Below are 23,624 nucleotides of genomic sequence, written 5' to 3' on the forward strand. Positions count from 1 at the left end.
ACATATGTGTACTGAGTAACACCACAGAGCTACAGGCCAGGAAACACTTTATGTTACAACTTTATGTTCCTGGAACAATAAGAAAATAAAATAAAGCCTGTGTTCATACAGTTGTATCCTGTATATCTTTACTGTCTATCACATTTTGGATCATAAATGTGCAACAGCATCTAAACTTGTTTAATTCAGAAAGCAGATTTGTAGCTGAAACTGGTTTAGTATCAGGAGGCAAAATGTCCTCTAAATGACAGGAGTACCTGGAAGACTGGTAACAAGTTGTCCTCTGATAAAATCATCCACTTCTTCAGGTTTCAAGTGATAGTGTCCATCTGGTTTTGCTTTACGAGTTGCCATTCTGGCCAGCAGAATATTGGAACCTGTAAAATCAAAAAGTTAAACCATGTCTGTGGTAACTTCTGTTGATTTTCAAGTAGAATGCTGCAGTTCAACACTAAAATAAAAATACACGAAGTATAGTCAAATTCTTTAGAGAAGAATTTAATTAAGTATATTCGTATATATTTGCAGTGTCTACTTCTAAAGTATGAGCTAGCAGCATGTGTTATTCAGCAGTGAAACTACAGTGGTACCTGCAATTGCAAAGTCAATAAAGGAAAAATTCTGCTTACAGTCATGAATTCCAGCTTGTCTTACAAGTGGATTTCATACACTTACATGCACTCAGCATAGGTACTTACAGATACTCAGCTCTAGTATTAATTAGGGACAAAAACAAGAGAGGAAGGAGCAAGTGAAAACAAATCAAGGAAGTCTTTTCAGATGTGTGATTTCATATCCAGCAACTCCTACAAATCACACAGTTCTTTGCTTTTAATACCTTCTAATAATTATGCAAAATCATGTCACCTTATAAACTCTTAGTGCTATGTCCATTAAGGAGCACAATCTGTGCTCATTTTTCTATTTGCTGGAAAAATACAGTCGCATTTCATAAAAACGAACGCAGAAATATCATACAGATGGACTTTTAACATACTGTTCAGATAATGAAGGAGAGATGATAGCAATTTTATACATTTTTGCTTAAAACTTTCCACTTATGAAGATTTTCTTACATTTTTATTCACATTAATTTAATGTAAATGGCAACATCTTCCAAAAACACTTAAGAGTTCTAGCAAACTTACATGGCTTTGATACATTAACAAAAGCAGTCACTGCTTGTAAACAGAAATGAAGTTACTTACCCATCCCAACAGAAGCTGTGCATTTAGTTTGGTCTCTGATTTCAGTGCGGATAGCATTTGCAAACTCATCGGGAGTCAATCTGGTCTCTGTAAGGATTTCAGTGATATCTACTAGTGCTTCATCACAACTGACTGCTTCGATGTTGTGAGTATAGCTATCAACACAAAGTAAAGGAGGTGAAACACCAGCAACAGCTCACCATCTGTTAAAACAAATATGTAGCAAATAAAGTCTTCCCTTTTGTGGTGGCATTTCCCTGCTTACTTTGTATCACACATTACTTAGACATTAAAAACGCTAAATCAGCAAATTACAGTAATATTATTAATGTAGGACTAATTTCAATATGCATCATGATTTTAAAGGAACAGCTAGAGGAGTTGAGTATTTATTTTTCACTGACAGTAACAAATTCTTAGTTTTGTTCAAGTGTATTTTAAACCAGAAAGTAGTTTCTAATAAACGTTACTCCAAGAACCCGTTCTTAAGTTACTCAAAAAACACCTCTTGAAAGGATCTCACAACTAAGCAGGGGATCTGCTTCTTGTGGTGTAATCAGGAAAAAGTTTAACTATGACTCTTTTGGAAGTCAGATGTCGATTGTTTACAGGATCTGGCATCAAGATAAAAGAATGCTCAGAAGCATGGTTCTCAAAATAAAAATTACTACAAAGGAATATCTCAAATAGGAATAGCTTTATTGAAGCTAAAGAGTAACATGGTGATAAAAATATAAATTGAATAATAGCATTCAGCAGTGGCAAAGAAAATATGCTTGATAACTCTACCATGAAAGATCACGTAAATAAACAGCAAGTTACCTTGCTAATATTTCATATACTGTCCGTGCAACTTCTTTGTACGCATCAAAATCATAAGAAACCGCTTGAAGATTTGGACACAGCTTTTTTGCTTGGCCGAAAAACATTCCATTCTTTATGCCAACTTGTCTGAAATTAAATAAGAAAAACCCCAAGTAAACACAGTGCAAACTTTCCCAGAAATTAATAGGGAGTATTTTCAAATTGATTATTTGTCTTTTCCCCAAAAGATGGGAAACAGAATTCGGTCTAACCGCTAGCAATTTAACAGGTAATAAAATAATTGCAAATAGAGTATCTGAATCAGCTGTGTAATATTCAGCCATGGAGCATGAACAACCTGCCTTTAAGAAAATGCTGAAGACAAAGACTCCAAAAAGCACTGCTTGCTACCTTCTGCCTCAAATTAAAACCACACATATACTACAGTGACTAAGATAGCTGGATCTTATATTAAAAGGTGCAAGCTTAAATAATTAGGCTCCTGTTAATAAATTAACTTTCTGAGATACAAATAGAAGCCTGCCTGTCCTAGCAAGGTCAAGAAAGGTTCCAATGAAGAAATAATTTCTGGAGTATTATTTCCAACTGAGAAAAAGATTATATTTCTAACACTATGCTTATATTTATAAAAGTTGTTTCATACTCTAAAGATTTATAAGGTATGTTACTGGAGATGCTCAGCATAGTCTCTGCAAGGAATGCTTTAAAGTTTAGTAGTCACACTTTCTGTCTTATTTTAAGTAAAACCTTTGATATGTGTCATTAATTCTATAAAATAATGCAATTCTAATATAAAGACATGAAGATAACATTATGAACTCAAGGGCATCACAGTGAAAGGCATAAGGTTTTCTTTAATAGGTTTTATTTCAAGTAACATGTACGTTGAGAGCTATTGAGCAGTGTCTAAAAAGAAGCATCATCCATAGGGAAGACCTTCTGTTAAATTCTAACAACCTATGTAACTAAAACTTTGAACACATAAAACTTACTCTCTAGATAAATTTAAAGAAATTAACAACTGCTATTTTTGGATGTCTTATGCCAATCTGTATGAGATTTTTCAAGCAAACTACTGGGTAACTTTTACCTACCTGGCTTCATAACTACAGGAAGCTATTTCAGCCATGGACAGAACAGTGAGATCGACGTCACCTCCATTCAAATGTGTGGAATCTGGATGCTCCCAGGCTGATGAGTCCAACTTATCAGGTACTCTCATTTCTGCTGGGAAAATAAAATTTATCTTTGTTATTTTTCCCAAGAGTTCAACAGAATGAATGTAAATAAAATATAAATTATGCATTTTATTTTATACAATTTCTATACTGTTATCTGTTTATGAAGAGGTTCTCAATTCTATATTGATTCATATTACGGACCAGACAAAAAACAAGACCCTCTTCCCCTGTAATGCCTCTCTGTGGACAGGTCTGTACATACTACTAAAAAGAATATTAATAGAAAAACTCCATTTCTATTTTCCCTCAAATTACTAGACAGCAGCTTGTTGGTGACTAGATACACCATTTTGTAAAGTAAGAATGATTAGCTTTAGTGACCACAAAAATAATCAAACACCTCTGGCTAACTGCTACAACCATAACCTGTAAACAAATACAAGACACTAAAAAATTTACCAACTGCTTGGCTAAAGAAGACAGTTATATTCCTTTTTACAAAAAGCACACCTATTACCAGAACACTGAAATTGCATACAGAATAAAAATCCACTTTTTATCATACTTAAAATTATTTTTCTAATAGTCTAGATACCAAGTGATTTTTAAGAAGTGAAATAACCAGGATGCTAATTAGGTTAAATGAAAAAAACACTGGCTAGAAACTTATATTTCCTTTAACACTCTTATGGGGATATTAATTAAAAGAACTTCTGCTTTTGATTACTAATAATTCTCTTATTAGGATATGTGAACTTCTTTCAAATATCATCATAAATTTATCTTAGATCAAAATGACACAGTTACAAATATCGCAACCCCAGACTTAAAATGAGACAGACCAATCCTAATTCTATAAAACTTTACTGCCTTTTCTTATATAAATTTTAAAGAATCTCCAGGCCCACTACATACTGAGTACTAGAATGATTTCCATGACACTGAATAATGGAAAAAAGTAAAGGATTTTCCATTTCTTTCTATCTGGGTTTTCACAGTATGTAAACCTCAATATACTGTTATACTCTAACTACGGATCAGCTCGAAAAAAATTAATAGATGCAAAAACTATTATGCTGTCCCAAACTCCCATTAGAATCAAAACAACGAGGCATCATACAGAAAAAATGCTTCAATTTATTTAAATGAAATCCACTCTGCAGTTCTCTTTCATTACTGTAGTCCATTTAATACCATACACCCTTGTAATATAGTAAATGGGGACTTTTCTTCCGAGTGCCACCGTGCCTAATCGGATTCCACAGAACTAACACCTTATACACGGACAATCTGACTGAAAGGAAACATGGTGCTATGAGCACGTATGAGTAGCTATTAAGCCAGAGAAAGTGGTGTAATGAGTGAGTGGAGATAGCAGGGGTAGAGCCTGATTCATGTGGAAAACTGCTTTTTTTCAGAATTTCTGCTAAATTACAGCACCTTTTTATGTGGTAAATATTTTAATGTATGATGAGCTCAGTAAGTTACCTAAGATGTCTGCAACTGAAAATTAGAGCAAAATTATGCCCCAAATAAAGATAGGAATGACAAGAACAGCTTCTTTAGTCCATGCCTTCCTGTGCCCTGGCCTGAGATGTTGCTGTCATCTTGTCTATCTTCACTGGGTTCGTCGACTTTTTCCACATCGCAGCAGAGCAGATCCCCCCATGAGCTGATGGAGTCACTTCATGTGAAATTCAGGGCAATGCAGAACACATTGTCCTCAATAGAAGGCAAGGTAGAGAACCTCTCCTCAAAAGCTGGGAAACTAGACAGGCACATGGTGAATGTGGAGCAACGGATGGAGAAATCAGAGGCCAGGACCCAAGTCTGTGAAAAAGAAATCGCTGAGAATAAATCTGTGACTAATATGATGGTTTAAATCTGCTGCTCTTTAGAATGAAAAGGGAGATAACTAGGGTTGAGGGAAAGGAAGCCTAGAAAACATTCACATCTTGGGCATCCTGGCCATGGAAAAGAGACCCCAAACTATGAATCCTGATCAACATATGTTAATCTTTTTTCTTTAGAACATGAATGTTAAAGATGGCATGTAAGTAGAGAAGTAATTTCTACTGCCCAGAAAGCCTATCTTCAATTTGGGGACTTAGGGTGAGAATGATAGCAAGTTTTTAAATTTAAAAGTTATGCATTTTTGGATGAATTAATACAAGAAAAAGAAAGTATTTCATAAAAGATTCAAGATTCTATTGGCACTAGATATTTGTGTTGCAATGCAGATCAAAGCCAAAGTATCAGTATTACTAAAGAAGTAATTCACAAATCATAAAAAAAAAAAACTTGCTGAAGCAGCAGAATGCAGTATTTGGTCAAAAGTGATTCATGAGGATTTGGGTTTTTTGGTTTGGTTTCTTGTGGTTGTGGTTTTTTTGAGGGGGTAAGGTGTTTTGTTTCTGTCTTTTTACTTGGTTTTTAATTTGGAACCTTTTTTTAAATAAGCAAGACCTGGAGAAGGCAAAATCAGAGAATACCTGGAAAATATGAAGCACCAAAAAACAAAGTGGGTTCCATGTTGAAGCATGGATGTAAAATGTGCTCATGTTCTAGCTGCCCCCAACTAGCTTTTCATTTCATTTTATAACATGTTCCCATTGTGTATGTTTAATGGCCTAATTTAGCTTTTGTATTTTTGATATTTTAGAAAAAACATTTTTCCATGCAATATGTTGCCTAGTGGACCGTATATCCCTCTGGCATGGCACAATTAAACACATGCTGTGAAGTGTTTGTGATGTCTGAGAAGCCTAATCAGCAATTCCACCTTTTCATCTAAGACCTCAACTAACTCTAATTTCTTTGCCCCAAAAGGAAGACAAGCCATGTACTTATGAGAATGCAAGCAGAAACAACAGCTTGGGGTTCTTCTGTTGATAAAACCATTGTATATGAAGATAAAAAATAATAAGGAGACTAAAAAATGTTATGAACTGCAGCTAACGAAACAGAGACTATAAAGAGAGTGTTAGGGAAAAATCCTTTCACCAAAACAACAGACTGCACAATCAGCCTGAGTATCAAGAAAGAAAGAGCTAGCTGCCTTCCTGTGTGCAAGCCAGTGAGATTGGATGCTGAAGTTAAAGAAATGAATGTGTGGATATCCAGAAAAAGCTGCTGCAGTAAGAAACTGAGCTTGTTATACAATGAGGTTGAAATCTGCTGTATCCTTAAGCAATACATACAGTAGAAGAGATACTACTGAATTTGTGAATCACAAAGAACATCCTGATATCAGCTAAACTTCCGTAATTTCACCACCACTCTCCAAACATCGCTTGATCGTATTAAGTTACACCCTTAACCAGCGTAAGGTTCTAAAAAAAGTCAGGAAGTCACTGTATAAAACTGAACTACCAATGAATCCTTCATACACAAGTTATACTACAGAAAATCCAACTCCTTAAAAGCCACATCTATTTCTGTCTGGTGCATACTGAAAAGTCCTTAAAGGCCAGTGGGTTCCACATAAATATATTCTACCACAGTTTTGAAGTGTTATTAAACTACAGCAAAAAGATAAATAAAATGGCATCACTTCCAGGATATGTTGCTTCCAAATGTCTTAAAAAAAAACCCAGAACAAAACTGGAAATTTCCAAAATACTAGTTTTTCATTAACAACCTCAGAAGAACAACCTGCCTTTTCCCCTGTCTTGTATCACCAAAATAACTCACTGAGGTGTAAACTTTACAACAACAATACTTGTTACCACAAGGTTGGTAAAAACTGCATATACAAAGGAGAAACTTGCCATCCAAATCTTAACTGAAATGAAATAGCAGCTGCCCCTTGTATATGCACTTTCTACCAACCTTGTGTTAAAAACTAAGCTTCAAGATGATTAAACAAAATGTTGTTGGCCACCGAAGTTGTCAATGTTCAGCAATATACTTTCTCATACTAAGTACAGTTTAGGTAGTATAATAACAAAACTTGTTAATAAAACTACGGTTTATTTACATTAGTACACTACTACTTGACGACACAAAAAGCAACAAATCTCTAAATCACTGCAGCCAAGTATGGAATTCTCGAAGTACAACAGATGCCCTGATTTTCAGGAAACAAAGTACTGAACAAACAGAACTCATGGAGGTTGCACAGACTTTCCAAAAAAAGGACCACCCAAATCAGCTCATTGTACACATAATCAACACATGCAACTCAAAAGCTAACTTTAATCACTCAATCTCTTACTGGCCATGTGCTATTGTTTCTAATTTCACGTTAAAAACCTGTAGTAGACTTAAAATTTATTTTGTACATTCTTCTCTATAACTGACTTTCTTGGAAAAAAAGTGATCCTGGACAATCTGTATTTATTTCTTATTTTAAATAACTACTTAAAATCTATCTTAAAGTCAACCTCAATGAAAGTGAGTAAAACCTAAAATTACTCTAAACTAATTTACCCATACTGAGCAAAGCTAACTAACAAGAAGTCACAGTGTCATGCTGTTCCTGAGGCCACAGAGCACCATGTTGTCCAAAGGTATTTCTTTTCTGAAATCCCCCACATGAAAGAAACAAAATTTATCCACGGTGCACTTTATTAATAGTTTTTAAGGAAAAATTCTTCTATAACAGTAATTAAAAACATACAGACAGACAGACTTATCTGTACCTGCTTTGCCATTCAATAGCTTATTCTGGTAATATTGCTGTTCAAGCTGGGGGTTTGCACCAGGGCGCAGTGGTGCCTTTCCTGCACCTCTGTGGCTAGTGACAGCTACTGGCTTTCCTGTGGAAAAAAACACATGTACTTAAAAGTCAACATCTGTAATAGCTTACCTTTTAGTAACAGCACAACTAGGATAAGATCATAACGCCTTTTAATTTACTTTTTATAGTTTCTTTCAAGTTTATATGCTCCTACAGCATTAAAGAAGAAACGGCTATGAAAGTGATTTGGAATTGTGACAACGAATCTGATGTCTTAAGTGCAGTCAAGAGCAAAAAAGAGAAATTTTTCAGAAGTGAAAATATAGCTGTAAGAGTTTGCCTCTAATAAGTATAAATGGAAGCTGTGAAACTTTACTAATGACCTATTGATTCATTAGTTAGATATAGCAAACATTATACTGATTTAAAAAACTTCAACGTGTTTATTAGCTAAGTAAACCAAAAGAATACCAAAACACTCTGTTCCACTTGTTTAACTGTACAAAACCAAATCTTTAGTAAACTTTTGACTTTTCTGTAATATCAACACATCCATGGTGTTTCTAACGGAAGCTAATTTATGCATTGGAAGTTCTGGCAGACGTCTGTGGAACAGAAAAAGTATTTGCAGAGAAGTCCTACGTTCTTTACATGCCAGTAGTAAGAGTTTGAAACTTGGCAGGAAATAAGGTTTTAAAGTTTCAAAAGTAGCAGGAGTATCTCTGTCCTGCCTTTGGACAGGAGAGAGCAAAGGAACCATATGTACAGTTTACTCTTTCCCAAGGTCTACGATGGCTGGGTGTGAGATGGTCACCACTGCACCAAGACTTCAGACTTGTGCATCTCTGAAATTCAGTGTTTGCACCAACTAGGGTCTCCATTCCTGAATGGTACATTTGTAATAAAGAAACCCACCAAAACTTGCTAAGGTGCTCCACTAACTCTCCTATGTTCTAAGAATGATCATACAATTCAGGCTTCTAAACGCCTTCTGAATTGTTCAGCTTCAGGTCTTATAATAATTCATGTGTAAGATAGAAAAGGGAAGGAGAAGCAAATTTTCCTCGAAAAATATGCATCAGGTAAAGAGACAATTCTCAGCCTTGACCTTTCCACTTTCCTAGTTAAACAAAGCTTCTTAAACTACTTCAGGAAAATTATTAGCACACTTTTTTTTTTTTTTTTTTGAAACAGAGAGTGAGCAAACCACACTTTTGGTACAACTCATATTTGGTCTCTGATTTCTAATAGGGTAAACATAAGACTCAATAAGATAGGTGCAATATCACAGGAAATAGTTACTATAGATTTTACAACTCTCTTACTTTAGATACTGAGAGGAGATAGCAAGGAGAATTCCAATTCTCTCTTCCACTTGACTTTTGGATTGTGAGAAAGTAAACAGGACAGAAACAATAAGCAGATACGAAAGTTGCATAGTCTGACTATCGAAGACATAAGAAAAATTACCAATATACAAAGCTAACTTTGTAAGTGTATACGTTTGGTTTTTTAAAGGCTCAAGTGAGTAAACTGTAAGACACAGAATTAAGTACTGACCTTTGAGATCTGGTCTATTTCGGATAGCCACAGACACAAAGAAGCAATCCATATCCACGTGCATTATACAGCTCTGTGGCTTGGCTGAGCTCGCAACAGACACATTACCTAGTATGAAGATACACCAATAGAAAGCTTGAACCCTACTTTATACACTTTGTTAGTACTCATAGTAGTCATCAAGGACCATTACAAGTTTTTACCACCTCTAAATCATAAATATTTTTGTTTCCTCTCACCAAGAAGGTATTTACTCTGAGAAAGGTAAACATAAACAGTTCACAAACAGCATAAACAATGCATTTAACTTCAGAGTTTCTGTTTTATTTTCTCATAATTAACACCTTCTACCTAACAAGTTCCCCCAATCCAAGGAGGTTAACACATGTTGTGGGCACTGGATCTTAATTTCACCATGTTAACACTGAATCTGGAACAGAGAATTTTACTTCTTTTTGTTCATCAATCAGAAGATAAAAGATAAAAATAAAGTTTAGTTGCACTGAGAGCTACTGTTATTCTTCATGAAACACACCAAAATTAGTTTTAAACCTCCCACGCATTTGGTGCTGTACCTATACTCACACAAACATTCAGCAAAGATGAGCAAGATACCTCCAGATCAAGAACCTAAACACCTAAAGCACTACAAGTACTTCCTAGAAGTTGCAAGTCTGCATGTCTGTGTTGCTGACTTATTAGAGAAGGCAATATTTAACAAAAAAACTTAATCTGAACAATGCATAACGTGCAACAAAGACTTCAACACATCAACTGTTCCACTTAACATGTGAGTTAATTACTGAGTAATCAGAAAAATGTTTTCCTGTTTTAAGTAATTTACAATTTGAACTCATTGTTTGAAAAATAAGGACTGTCTGATAAAGTGTGTATTTACAATTCAAGTAATCAGGTTAAGAAGCTGCTACTTGTCAACTGAAACACAGGCATTAACTATTTGAATCCTCTAGGCCAAATCAAAGAGAAAATAAAAATATACTACCTAATACCATATTTTGATTAAAAAATACACATTTAGGTAGTTTATAAGCTAACAGGCTTGAGAACTGGGGTGTCTTAGCACAAACACAGAATCAGTTAATTTATTATCTAACAATTTTTCGATGTGGTAATTTATCATCAAGCATATTTTTGTATGATTACAAGTGTATATTTTTAAGTACAAGAGTTGGAATCTCTTTAATGGTAGACAGCTAACCTCTTAATTGAACAAGACTGTAAACAAGGGATTCTAAAGATGCAAAATACTTTATCTATATTGGTAACACTTTGCCTCTCATGAATTATACAAGTTTTTTCACTTTGGTCCTTGATGCAATACCATAAAACATTTCTCTTCACGGTGCGTTCAGAAGTCTCATATGACACTGCTACCCATTTAAACAGACACAGAGCTTTATAAAACTCTTACTATCAAACAAATTTTAATTTTAACTCACTTGCAAATGTCACTCATCTTTTAAATTTTCATGCTGAACAATAACGTTTTTTCTTCTGTTTTTTCCCTACAGATTTTCACACAGCAACTACAGACTCGTGTATATTTAGATATATATATATTAGTATTTTCTCCCTTTGATCAATCCACATGTCTTGGTAAAGTCAGGAATAGTATTTCTATGAGGAGGAATTCAATATAGACCAGAGTATCACATTAAGTCACATTTTAAGTTAAGAAAACCCAAACAAAGCCAGAAGCAGTTGGATCAGTTAGTTTTCACTGCATCAAAGTCAGCAAGTTTTTCCAGATAGTCTGACTGTAATGTCAATATTGAATACATACTAACCTATGTAGTCTCATTTAGACACGTAATGTACAAAGATATAAGGCATGTTCTCAACATAAACCTCCTTAAACAAGTATCTACCTGTGTCAGTTTTAAGTGCAGACCTGCCTGCTTTCCATTTTTTTAATTTTTCCCTTCCTGGAAAGACACCGCTGTTTTTTCTCTGCAGGCTGTTGACAAACTCTGTCAATTCACACTTCCACGTTGATATATGATGCAGTCTTGAACGTGAATAAAAATCAGAAATAAAACTACAATCTGAAGGTTTGGACACAGGTAAGGAAGCTGCCTTGCTAGGAGCAGGTACAGAAGTGCTTTTTGTGCTTGAAGGCCCCTGAACAGTGGAGTGGTGAGCACCATTTATTTTAGCATTACTGTGCAAAAATGAAGATGAGGATGAGTTACTCATAGTCCTGTGTGGACTCCACGAAAAGTCTGTGTTTTTGTTGCCTTGCTGCAACTGCTGCACTGTGCAGTCTCTAAAGTCAACCATGCCTTTTTCAGTCTTCCCCTCCTCCTGCACAGGGCCTGGAGAGAACCTGCTTGCAACACCGTTGCCGGAGGGCACCAAGCAATCCTGTGTCTTTAAGGCACTGGTAGAAGTGTGTGTGTGTCCATTAAAAATGGCAGTGCTGTCTTTATGAGACTGAATCCCATTTTGTTTCCGTATGGGAAGAATCTCCTCCAGCTCTGTAAATCCAAAATCGTCACTTTCTTCTTCCTCTTCTTCATTCCAGCTACTTATTCCATTGGGTGTGATCTCATTTTCCATTTCACACTTTTTAACGTGATTTCTGAAACAGATACAATGATTAAATACCATATCTTTCATAAATAAAGGCACATTTACAGGTCATTTCAAGTGCTAAGTATTTATGTTCCTAATTGTTACCAGTATATACTTAAGCGGTTTTTACATTCCCAAGACAATTATCTCAAACTCTGAGCCACATCCTCTCAACGGCACAAAATACTGTATTGCCACATCAAAGATTTTGAAGATTTCATGTATTATTAAATGGCACTACCAGGAGTTTACATGGGAGTGACCATGCTCACATCAGAAAAGCTATTGCCAAGGCCTTTAACTTGGCAAGAGGTCTCCAACTGTACTGCAATAATTATTATTTGTTAACAGAACTGTACTACCACACATAGCATGAATGCTGTAGGAATATGCAAACCATCAGAAGGAGTTCTATTTTTATCAAGAGATGTGATTTTTCTTATCTAGTTGCAAACAAAAAAGAAGAAAAATATACACAAAAAATTATTTTTTGAGAAGTATTTTCACAGAACCACAGAATATTCTCAGTTGGAAGGGATCCACAAGGATCAGAGTCCAACTCTTAAGTGAATGGCTTGTACAGAGAAAGAACCTAAGATCATGGCATTTTTTGTTTTTTTCTCAATTAAATCTAGTCAAGCTCTAAAAATCAAATATATTCTTAGCTTTTGAGAAAAACTCCAAACAAATTACTTTTTAACTTTAAAGCATATAAAACAAAGTATTTTGCCACAAGTCACTGGCAATTTACATTTACTCTGACAGTGTAGAGACAAAAGTTTCCACTCCAAAAAAATTAACTCTGGGTATTAAACCCAAAGATTTCAAGAGCTGTAAAAACTCTTGATCTGCTGACAAAACCCAACAAACCCAACTATCCCTCCCAACTCCCAAAGCTAGCAATTTGAGTACACAAAAAGAGGTGGGAAATAGCTATCTGGTATGGCAGTGAAACCAGAAAGCCAATTACTTGTGACAACAGTTTGGTTAAGATTATCAGAAACATAAATTATATTAAACATAGTATTTTTGAGGAGTGGCATGGTTGAAAGGGCAGGCTTTTAAACTAATGTTTTTACACTAAATTGATAATTTCAGAAGTCTGAATATTCTTTTCATATAAAAAAACTTTAACAATGCAATAATAAGAGGGGATGGTGATTGTACCACTCACGGTTTAAAATACTGGCATGAAATACTGCTTAGGGTATTTATTTCGTGGGACTGATTTTATTTTTCCTAAATGTAAACAAATCCCACTCATGTAGTAGAGTCTCCTCATCATTATGCATTAACTGGATTTTAAATAAATCAGCTGACTGTGGAAGAACTCAGTACAAATCAGAAAATACAGTATCTTGTACAGTATCGTTGGTCTGATTTGAGCAGTAGCATTGAACCAGATGACATCCATGTATCTTTTCCAACTTAAAACATTCTATAATGTTATGATTCTTGCCTCTAAAGAACAAACATGTACTTCTTGCAGGAACCTTCTTAAAAAAAAGAAAAAGAAATCTATAGAAGAGTTCAAGCGGAATGTTTCTTTCCAAATTCCAATTCCTCTGCCAGTTAAAAAGTTTCACTGGTGCTTTCTGTTCTAGTTTCTTCTCAAGGTCTTAGGTCTTTTAGGATACATTTTTTATATTGTAATTCCATTCTTTAATCCATCTTGTCTCTCAAGAGTGACTTAAACCTTGGTATTAAGCATATGTAATGTATGCTGTGACTTTTTTTTTTAAGACACTAAAAAAAGAGTTTAACAACTAGTACACATTTATATTCATTCCTAGGCAACTTTAGCAAAAGCAGTCAATTTATACCAGTTTCTTATTTTTGAAATAAAGACCTACTTTTCAGTGTCACTAGTCAGAATCTTTTAATGTATGCCTGTTGCCTCCCTACAGATATATTACATCCTAGGACACCAAGGTCATATTATCAAGCAAAATGTGGTCCAAAGACTAGAGACAAGGCTTGAAGCCAAGGTAACTGTAGTTCTGCCCTCAACTATTTATACAGCTATACCTTACTTTTAAATTTCAGTGCCTCACAGGTTCTCTCATAAACCTGAAATGAACTTTAAAAATGCTATATAGTTATAAATGCAAACCCATCATGGGTGCATGATGAGCATCTGCATTGCAGGATCTGAAACACTTACACCCTGTTGACATCTTTAGCTATATTGCTTGGACCTGGTATGGCATCTTCAGGTTTGCATATGCTGTTAAAGTTGAGACCTTTTTGAACACTTGACTGCTTGGTGTAAAGCTGATAGGGAATGTGCGAGAGGAGACGTCCAGCTTTAATGCTGAAACAAACAAACAAACAAAAAGAACAGGTTACTGCTTAAGAAATTTTTTAAAAAACCCAACCTTCTATGCTACAAAAAAACCCCACCCCCCATGTGCAACATTACTTTAGTCACTACCTTTTGCTGTTCAACGTACTTGCAGTTCCTTCCACAACCCCTTTCCCACCTCTAACTGGATTGAATTGAAAAGTAGTTTGTGATGTGATGACCAGTACTACAAATGATATTTGTATAGTAATCTTGGTCTCTTGTCTACATCCATTTCACTTTCCAACTGACACACACAAAGGTTAATTATTTAATTTAAAACCCAAAATAAACAGTAAAAAAGCCATGATGAGTGGTCCAGGTTACTCTACCTGAACGATGCTGACTGAGCTCGTCAGTTTGGAACAATGCAAATGCACATGTTCTAACCAAATTTGGGTAGAATTTGAAGGAAGTCAGCCAGGATGTGGTTCACTATTAAATAAGAACTACTTTTTCCATTCCACAGGGCTAATTACCCCTTCTTGTGAGAAAAATCACTGATGCAAGCTAGACAGAGGAATAATTTCCAAACACACTTTCCATAAATATCTACAGCAATCATTCCAGTTATATCCTATTGTGTTGCAATGTATCTCCCTCTTCTTTTTCTTTTTCCACTGAAACTGCAATTATATTTAAGTAACTGCTAAATTCCTTAGGGAAGTCACACACTTAGAAGGGAAATCATCTCAAAAATACACCACAGTTGATGCTGGCAGTAGAGGTAACAGCCTTCCCAGCCTACACTTCACTTCTTTGTATACAACTCTTCATACTGAACACTGGGTCAGAGATGCCGAAACTTTTTATAGCAGAAGAACCTCTTCCATATCAAAGCAGATTAATATTAGTATTTAGTTTTGAAGATACAACCGGATTCAAAATTTTTAAGAGAATTTAGCTCAGTGACAGACACTGTTCTTCTGTTCTTCCATACCTGAATGCTTTCTCTTGGAGATGTGCTTTTTAACTAGCTCCGATCTGTACTACTGTCAAGGGAGTTGAACAGTAGAACAGAAGCCTCTGGGAGCTTTCTTGTTGCAATTAGAGAAGAATATAGTGGGAGATCACATTTCCCAATTAGATAAATTAAAACTAGTTACGCATATACAAAGAGACCTGGTAAAGTTTCTATGGAATTAGGATAGTAGAGAACAGCCCCAAAAATATACCAATTAAATATCATTTATGATATTTATATTATTCATATTATGATATATGAATATATAGCATACATAAAGGAATGTAATTTACATTAAACATTGCCAAACAGAGTTAAAAATACACATGGTAGAGTTCAAAAACTTTCTTGTAGAGAAAGTGGTGATGCAGCAACTAAGTTTTTACAGTGACTGATTAGACTTTTTCTCCTATCACGTGATATTTCAAATAATTGCTGTAATTTCAAGATTAAAAAGCCCACACTTATTTAAGAATTGGTTCATGACTTCAAGATTTTAGCTACTGGAGTAGCTGCATTACTAGATCAATCCACAGTTGTTTTTTTATCAAACTGTAATTAAGATACAGCAATAGGAATCCTATTTTAGATGTGTCATTCAGTATCTTTCCCCATTTCACATTCCCTGGAATCAGAGAATTCATAATCACTGAAAAAATTAGGTTAGAAAGGACTTGGGGGTCTCTAGTCCAAACACTGACCAAAGCAGGGTTATCTTTAAATCAGATCAGGTTGGTCAGGGCTGAGTCCACTCAAATGCTGAGTATCTCCAAGGGCAGAAATTCCAGAACCTGTCTAGGCACCTGTTCCACTGCTTACCCTGTCCTACTGTGAAAAATCTTTTCCTTATACTCAGTCAAAATTTTCTTCATTCCAACTTGCGACTATTGCCTCTTGTCCTTTTGCTGTTCATCTTGAAGACCTGGCTCCATGCTCTCCTTAACCTCCATACAGGTACTGAATGAATCCCTAGCCTGTGTGGTTGTGTGAAATTAATTCTGCCTCATATTCAGGATTCCGTATTTTATTTTGTTGAATTTCATCGAGTTTCTGTCACCCCATTCCTCCAGTTAGTTGATACTCTCCAAAGGGCAGCCCTGCTCTCAAGTATAAACAACTGCTCTCTTCTAAGTCATCCACAAACTTTTCACTGCATCACCAAGGTCCATGTTGTTAATGAAGACATTAAACTGCATCTGCCCTCAGTATCAACCCTTCAGAAACGCCCCTTGTAAGCATTTGCTCGTTTGACTCTGAACTGCTGACCACTACTGTCTAAGTGAGGCAGTCGAGAGTCGAGTCAGTTCTTCACTCAGCTAGCAGCCCACTATCCACCTGGTTATCTCCCCAGTTTGTCTTCAATAATGCAGCAGGGAATTGTGTCAAAACCCCTAATGTAGTCAAAGCAAATCAACCGCTCTCCCATTGTTCAGTCATCTCACCCACAGAAGACAACCTGGCTGGTCAGTCATGACTTGCTACCCTAGACAGAGCTTTCAGAAAGGTTATCTTCCATTCTTCAGTGGCTGTGATGAAGCTGATCACAGTGAACTTTCCTAGATTCCCTGTAACCTCCTTTGCTTTCTGAAGACAGGTGTGACTTGCCTTTTATCCAGTCTTCTGGAAAAACTCATCTAATTGCCATGAATTTTCAAAAATGACAGAGTGGTATAGCATTGGTATCAGCCAACTTCTTTGGCTCCCTTGGGTGTATTTTATCTGGAACGGTAGAGTTTCCTTAAGTAACCCGTAATTTACGCTTCGTATACCTTTGGTAGCATTTCTCTTCTCCAAACTCTGCCGCTAAACATACAGGCTTTCAAAGCTTTATGAATGTTCTTAGTGAAGTTTCTTACAGAACAATCCCCAAGAAGCAAATCTTCAGTGTAACAGTGATATTTTTACAGCTGTTATAAGGACAGATTAATTTTAAAGTAACCCATAATCTCAAAAGGCAATCTTCTAAAATGCTTTTTTTTTTCAGATTTCTTTTCCCGCCCCAAAAGGAGAAATCTCCAAATGCAGTAGACTTAAACTCACCTTTCCATGATCCACTCTGGCCGAACTACTTTTTCTCCTTTCAATTCTTTTATTTTGGCATTTGGAAGATTGGTGGCAATGATGTGAGTTGTTTTTGATCTGGAATAGTACACGTGATATTGGCCTCCATGCAACATCATTAGCCGTCTTAATTCATCAGCTGAGGGATCTATAAAATTAAACCCAGAAATACTTTCTGTTTTGTGTCAGCAAATACAATAGGAAAATCAACTTTAATTGATAAATATGATGCCACAATCAGAAAGAGTGAAAACCAGTATTTTTCTCCTGAAAACCCTTACAAGTTCTTCAAAGAACAAATCACAAAAGTATTTAAGAAATGTAGAAAACTGTGTTTTTGAAAAGACTGATTCAAAATGTAAACGTTCTGCTTGCTATAGAAGATTGTCCTGGACCTTTCCACAATATGTTAGGGTGGAGGGCAGGAAAAAATACTCAAGTAAATTTAATGCTAAACTACATCAAAAATCACTTTACATCAAAATAACACAAAATCAGATTAACTCACATATCTTTTCACCAGAGTATGAGAAACTAGTTTATACCAGAAGTCATAGAAAATAAATACTATAAAAAAAGGGTTTAGCAACAGTATAAAACTCCTACTATAAAATTTCTGCTTTACTGAAGCAGTTAACTCACTCTTTCCTCACCAGGTTATTCATGAATTGTTTCTGGGAACAGTGAATATCTTAAAAACCAACAACTCTTCTTATCTCCTGAATTGTGTTATTTTGCAAGCAGAGGTGGGGGAGGGGGGAGCAGAGGTAAAAGTTTTAGCTTTGAAAACGTTTGCAATGGTGTCACACTGGTCCCAAAGGTCTGAGTCAGTACAAACAACAACAAAAAGTTAATCAATACAGGAGGGAAGAAAGTTGTTTTAAAGGATACAGTTACAATTCCTTCTAGAGGTCTACTGTCAACTCTCAAAATATGTCTAACACTTCATTATACCTCCAACTTTTACGTAAAAGTAGCACACATTTTCTCTAACTGTTATCTTTCCTATTCCAGCCTTTTGGACCCATGTTTTGTAGACCCCTATTTAGGCACTAGTACCCTAAAGAATACACAAATACCAGATTTTTCACCAAAGAAAACTGCCTGTACTAAATAACCAATTCAGATGTATTAGTAGTTTAACATATCCACCTTAACCTATTTCAGTCTGTTTGAGCCCTGTGCTTAAAGCAGCGTTAATCCATATCATAGAAGCTGCACACATCAGTTACACAGTAGTCACAACATTCCTGGCATCGATCCTTGAAAAAGGCTTCTGGGGAGTTTCAAAAAGGTTATTAAGCTGCTTTACAGAACCCAGGAGAAGCATGAACATAAGTAGGGTAGATTAAAAACCTTACTTCAGCTAACATGCACTACCAGTCCATCACAGACAATGCACGTATGTCTTACCTCTTCTCTTGTTCCTCCTTCTACTATTAGTAGGTTCTCTGTCTCAAGCACTATGCCACTCTGAGAAAGAAAACCTTGACGTACCCATCCAAACATAAATTTAAGGCATACAACCCAACCATCAGTATTTTGGAAAATTAAAAATTTAATATATGCAAGAGTATGGAGGAAGTTAAAAGGTTTCATTTCAAATAAGATGATCATGGGACACGGAAAAACCTACTCCTATTTCTACCACTCATCTCTCGTGTAAATGATTTAGTAAAGCAATATTTATATTCAGAATGTAATTTTACATTGAAAACCTTAATCATGAAAAACAAAGGAATAAGCAAAACATACAGTAATTGTCAGGTATTTGTTTAGGTGTAAATTTACATATTTTACAGTTCTTTACTCCTATGAGGATAATAAACATTAGAACTACACAAAACAGATTCTGGAAAAAAATAAATAAAAAAAAAAAGGTTCACCTGTCAAGCCGTTGACGTAGATGGCGACTCCACTGAAGATACTTGATGAATTTTCATCCCTCTGCTGCTGTATGGCTGAATCTGCCCGGAACTGATCCTCCAGTTTCTTAACCTTTGCTGACATGTACCCGCCCTAGTTTTTAAGTTAAAACAAAACACAACCCATCAGGTTGGTCTCATTTCCTAATGTTTACATACAAAAACTGGTCAATTATAAGATTGAAAAGGTAAGTAGCATTGCTTCAAATTGAATTTGGTTGACACACAAAAGACATTCATTTTCCAACTGAAACAAAGCAAATCCTCCACCATAAACTCTTATCTAGATAACTGCATCTTCTTACCAACATGGTAGGATTTATCTCATACTTCTTTTATCTTTTTCCTATAAAAGAAGATTCCATCTATATAAAAATTCTTATGGAATAAAAAAAATGAAGAAATAAGGAGAAAATGCAAGTTTGGATTCTAAATTGGGGCTCCTTGCCTAAAGAAACAATGTAGTTCCATGTATTTCCAGTTCTTAAACATACATGAGAGAGTAGTAATTTATGTAAATTAGGTGCCTCAGTTGTTGTTTGTCCAACTACAGAATGTGGTGGAGACAACCATAAATAGTTTTAAAATTACTCAGTGTATTTTTTAAATGGGAATTTAAAACTACTCAAGGGTCTGCACTTATTAATAATGCAATTTAGTAGATTACTGAGAACGAAGACTTCAAAACTTGGTAACTCAAAAATTTCTTTTGAACTTAATTATGTGTTTTCAAGCAGAGCAAAAGCATTTCATTTACAGGTTCCCTTTAGCACATATAACAAAACTGTAAACCCTATTTAACCACAGCGCCATTAACCTCTCTAAAAAAAAAAGACACTTGGTTTTGAACATACCCATATTCCCCATCCATCGCCTTCGGCAGCCCGTTTCCGCCATCCACCCCGCCTCATCCTGAAGCTTCTGCATAGAAAGAACAATTGCTTGATCAATTAAATGTTCAGCATTTCAATGATGCACTATAGGCCATTTACAGACAACCAGAAATATTACATGTTTTTCAACGGGCTTCACTGAAGTATATGAGTTTCACAGCCAATCTAGAAATGCAAAATTGCACAAAAGCTAGTTCCTCAGTTCTGTAGTAATGCATACCGTAGTTCCTTCTATGTATCAAAAACCACACATGCATATTTTATTGTATTCTCTCTAAACACAAAGAACTCATTACAACGTTCAGTTTTCAGTACAATTAATTAGATTCTTCCTGTTCATCACACATCTCCTATTAAAAAAAAGAGTAATAAAAGGTTCTTAAATGCAACTGCTAACATTCATGCAAAATATTGCCCAAGTCATAAACAATCTTTTATTTCCTATTCGATATGAAATACATAGTGTGATGCAGGCAAACACCTCCTGGTATTAGAGAATGGATTAATTTCACCAATGGATTTACAGCTGCTTATAAAACGTCCAAACACCTGTTGCTCCAATGCAATACAACACACAAAAGCAAAAACACCAAAGGCCATCTTACAGTCAATGAAAAGCCAGCTGTTTAAATGACCTAGGAAGATCTATAGTTAGGTTTGTGATTTGATTCTTCAGGGCTTTTTGTTTGTTTGTATTTCTTAATAATAATAAATAAATAAACTCAACCAGCCAAACTGCAGTTTTCCTTTATGCAAGACAATTATCCCTGGACCACGAGCGCAACACAGCAGTGTCCCCAGATAAGCTATTAGCTGGTTAGAACAGAACTCTTGGATAGAAAACGTTTGGACTGTGGCCAACTGTTCCCTGCACCCAAGTGATTCACATTTACTATAGCTGCTGTAACACTGGTGTTAAAATATTGATTAATGACGTAGTAAGAGGTCACTATTACAGAGTGACCTGTAAGAGGCCTGCTATTAAATCTCTCACTTTCTAACCAAACTTGTTCTCTAAATAAAAAGACTATTTTGTCTTTCAGGTCTATCAGTTCTTAAGAGTACGAGGACAGGACTCCGAAACTGGAAGAAAAAAAAAAAAAGGTGTCTACCATGACTACCATAAGTGTCCTCTTTCATTAAATATTTGATTCATATACCTTTATCTTCCATAAAAACACAACACATTCTGGTCATTTACCTATCCAGGCCTTCTACTCCCTGTTCTGGAGACTGCCTCATTTATCATATTAAAATTCTGATTCCTATAAACCTGGCTGAAAGTGAATTCCAGCTTTTCTTAAATCCCTTTTGTATTAGAGTTACCAAACAGGTATACTTTGAAAACCACCCTGGATTGCAGGCAGGTTTGATTGCAAAACAAGACATAGCAGCAGGAAAAGTTTCTGTAAGTACAATCATTTTCATGGACTACTGCAAATATGCCAAATTAGGCAACCACAGAATAAAGTCAAAGCAGGTATAACTACCTTGAAAAGACAAGCTTCTGTCTTATGTTTCGGGACCTCTGCAAACACAGGAAGATCGTGATGCACCTGGTTCTATTCTTACAGTTGCTGTAGCTTGTGTACCGACACACATGTATGTAATTATGAAGATTAATCACATGTCAAGGTGATGAACTCTACACCAACAACCATAACAGAGCAACCCCTCCTCACATTGCTTTATTTTCTCTCTAGGTACCTGCCTTTCTTACCCAGAGACGTATTTCCAAGACATTGAGCCTTCCGAAATTAATTTCTAGTTTATATCTAACAGATACCACAGAACTCTTAAGGAGCACTGAGAAAAATGAAAAGGAGATGAGCTAGATGACCACATAAAATACAAAATTGACTTTTTTCCTGTAGAGGACAGTATATACTAGAAATGGCTTGATGACTTCTTTCACATGGAAAATCTGTATTTTTCCATCAGCTGAAGTCAACTGTAATTCACATCTATCACTTCTGGCTAAGAAACTCTTGAAGAAAACAGAAAAGTGCAAGTTCATTAGTGAAGACATCATCTGTTTTTAGATACTACAGGTATCAGTGTATGAGCTCATAAGAGACACCACAATTTTAACTGATTACCTTTTCTCTTTCTTAATAAAGGATGACAAAGTGGTTGCAAAAAAGGCTCTGTCTTCATAAGGAGCCACATGGAGAGGATAGGAGGCAATGGATACAAAAGCTGCACCAGAAGGTTTCATCTTGACATAAGAAAAACATTTTTTAGAGTGAGAACAACTGATCACTGGAACACAGGGACATGGCAGAATCCTCATCACTGGAGATTTCCAAGTTGCAATTGGTCAGGGTGCTAGATAATCCCATCTAAGCTTCCTTATTCATAACCAGTTGGACTAGTCTTTTGAGGTCACTTCCAATCTGGGCTGTTCTATGATTCTAAGTCTATTAAAAAGAAGACCTCATACAAAAATAAAACTCTTACTCTGAAAAAAGCCAAAGATTGTATGAAATGAACACTCTAAATCACAACTCCAATCACCAAGAAGATAGGATTTGATAGGTAGTTAACTTTGACCCCCAAACAGGCAACCTCCTGCTTAAACTAAACTAAAATAACTAACACCTGATAAACTGGAGAACTGCCTTCATAAAGGCAAGCTTTTCTGAAATCTTGAAACACATTTAGTTTTTATTTGGGACATTGAGGAAGAAAGACCTCTCGTCTAAAAACCATTAGAGCTGAACAACACAACTAGGGAGGTCAATCAAAATAAGAATCGTGCATATGTGCCTAGTCTGATTAAAATTAGGATTCGGACAAAGCCACTTTAGGTCAGTGTGCCAAAAACATGACAAATCGACTGCTCAGAAGTCACCTTCCTAGAGCCTGAAAAACTAGAGGTATTAGGCTGTAATGCCTACTTAAAACGTCTGATAACAATTTGCCATTTCCCTGGCAGATGTGATTTTTGATTTAGTCCACTTAAGCCAGTCCACTTCAATTCTAAACATACAAGTTAGGAACACAGTGCTTCAGTGATTATTAGATGCTTCTTGCTCAAGTCTTGAGGGTCATGGCTTATTTTTTTAATGCTGATTTGAAAACCTGGGAAACTAACTTCTTCCTGAGTAGTTCCAGGAACTGAATGATGAGCCAAGGTTTTTAGAGACTACAAAGAAACCTTACTGTTAAAGACTTGCACTTACAGTGTGAATATTTCCTAGAAAACGAAGACAGCCTCTACAGCTGCCTTGCTGAAATCTAAGGAACAAATGATCATGAGAAATATCTTGCACAGGATACATTAAATCAGAGGAAAATTTAATCAAGATTTTAAATATGCTCACTGCATCATGAAATAAGAAACGTAAGGATGGTACGATGCTCCCTGGATAGGAATCGTGATGA

At 35.7% G+C, this 23,624-nt stretch overlaps 1 protein-coding gene across 6 annotated transcripts in view; it reads right to left on the reverse strand.

The window, feature by feature from the left end:
• Positions 1-23,624, reverse strand: part of REV1 (REV1 DNA directed polymerase) — a 53,877-nt gene that overhangs the window by 19,239 nt on the left and 11,014 nt on the right. For 2 of the 6 annotated variants that reach the window (XM_050331253.1, XM_050331247.1), the window contains exons 2-12: positions 20,199-20,265; positions 19,306-19,438; positions 17,399-17,567; positions 14,215-14,364; positions 11,345-12,057; positions 9,456-9,563; positions 7,858-7,974; positions 3,128-3,260; positions 2,031-2,159; positions 1,209-1,363; positions 258-377 (exon numbers count right to left, since the gene is read on the reverse strand). In XM_050331253.1, coding sequence (XP_050187210.1) covers positions 258-377; positions 1,209-1,363; positions 2,031-2,159; positions 3,128-3,260; positions 7,858-7,974; positions 9,456-9,563; positions 11,345-12,057; positions 14,215-14,364; positions 17,399-17,567; positions 19,306-19,438; positions 20,199-20,255 — 1,984 coding nt within the window. In that variant the 5' untranslated portion in view covers positions 20,256-20,265. Of the gene's footprint in view, positions 1-257; positions 378-1,208; positions 1,364-2,030; positions 2,160-3,127; positions 3,261-4,702; positions 5,022-7,857; positions 7,975-9,455; positions 9,564-11,344; positions 12,058-14,214; positions 14,365-17,398; positions 17,568-19,305; positions 19,439-20,198; positions 20,266-23,624 lie in introns of those variants that run through there. The other 4 variants (XM_050331248.1, XM_050331250.1, XM_050331252.1 and 1 more) reach the window with 4 other exon arrangements.

This window comes from Myiozetetes cayanensis, unplaced genomic scaffold (genome assembly GCF_022539395.1).
Source record: "Myiozetetes cayanensis isolate MyiCay16 unplaced genomic scaffold, myiCay2020 scf5-8, whole genome shotgun sequence".
NCBI classification, from domain to species: Eukaryota; Metazoa; Chordata; class Aves; order Passeriformes; family Tyrannidae; genus Myiozetetes; species Myiozetetes cayanensis.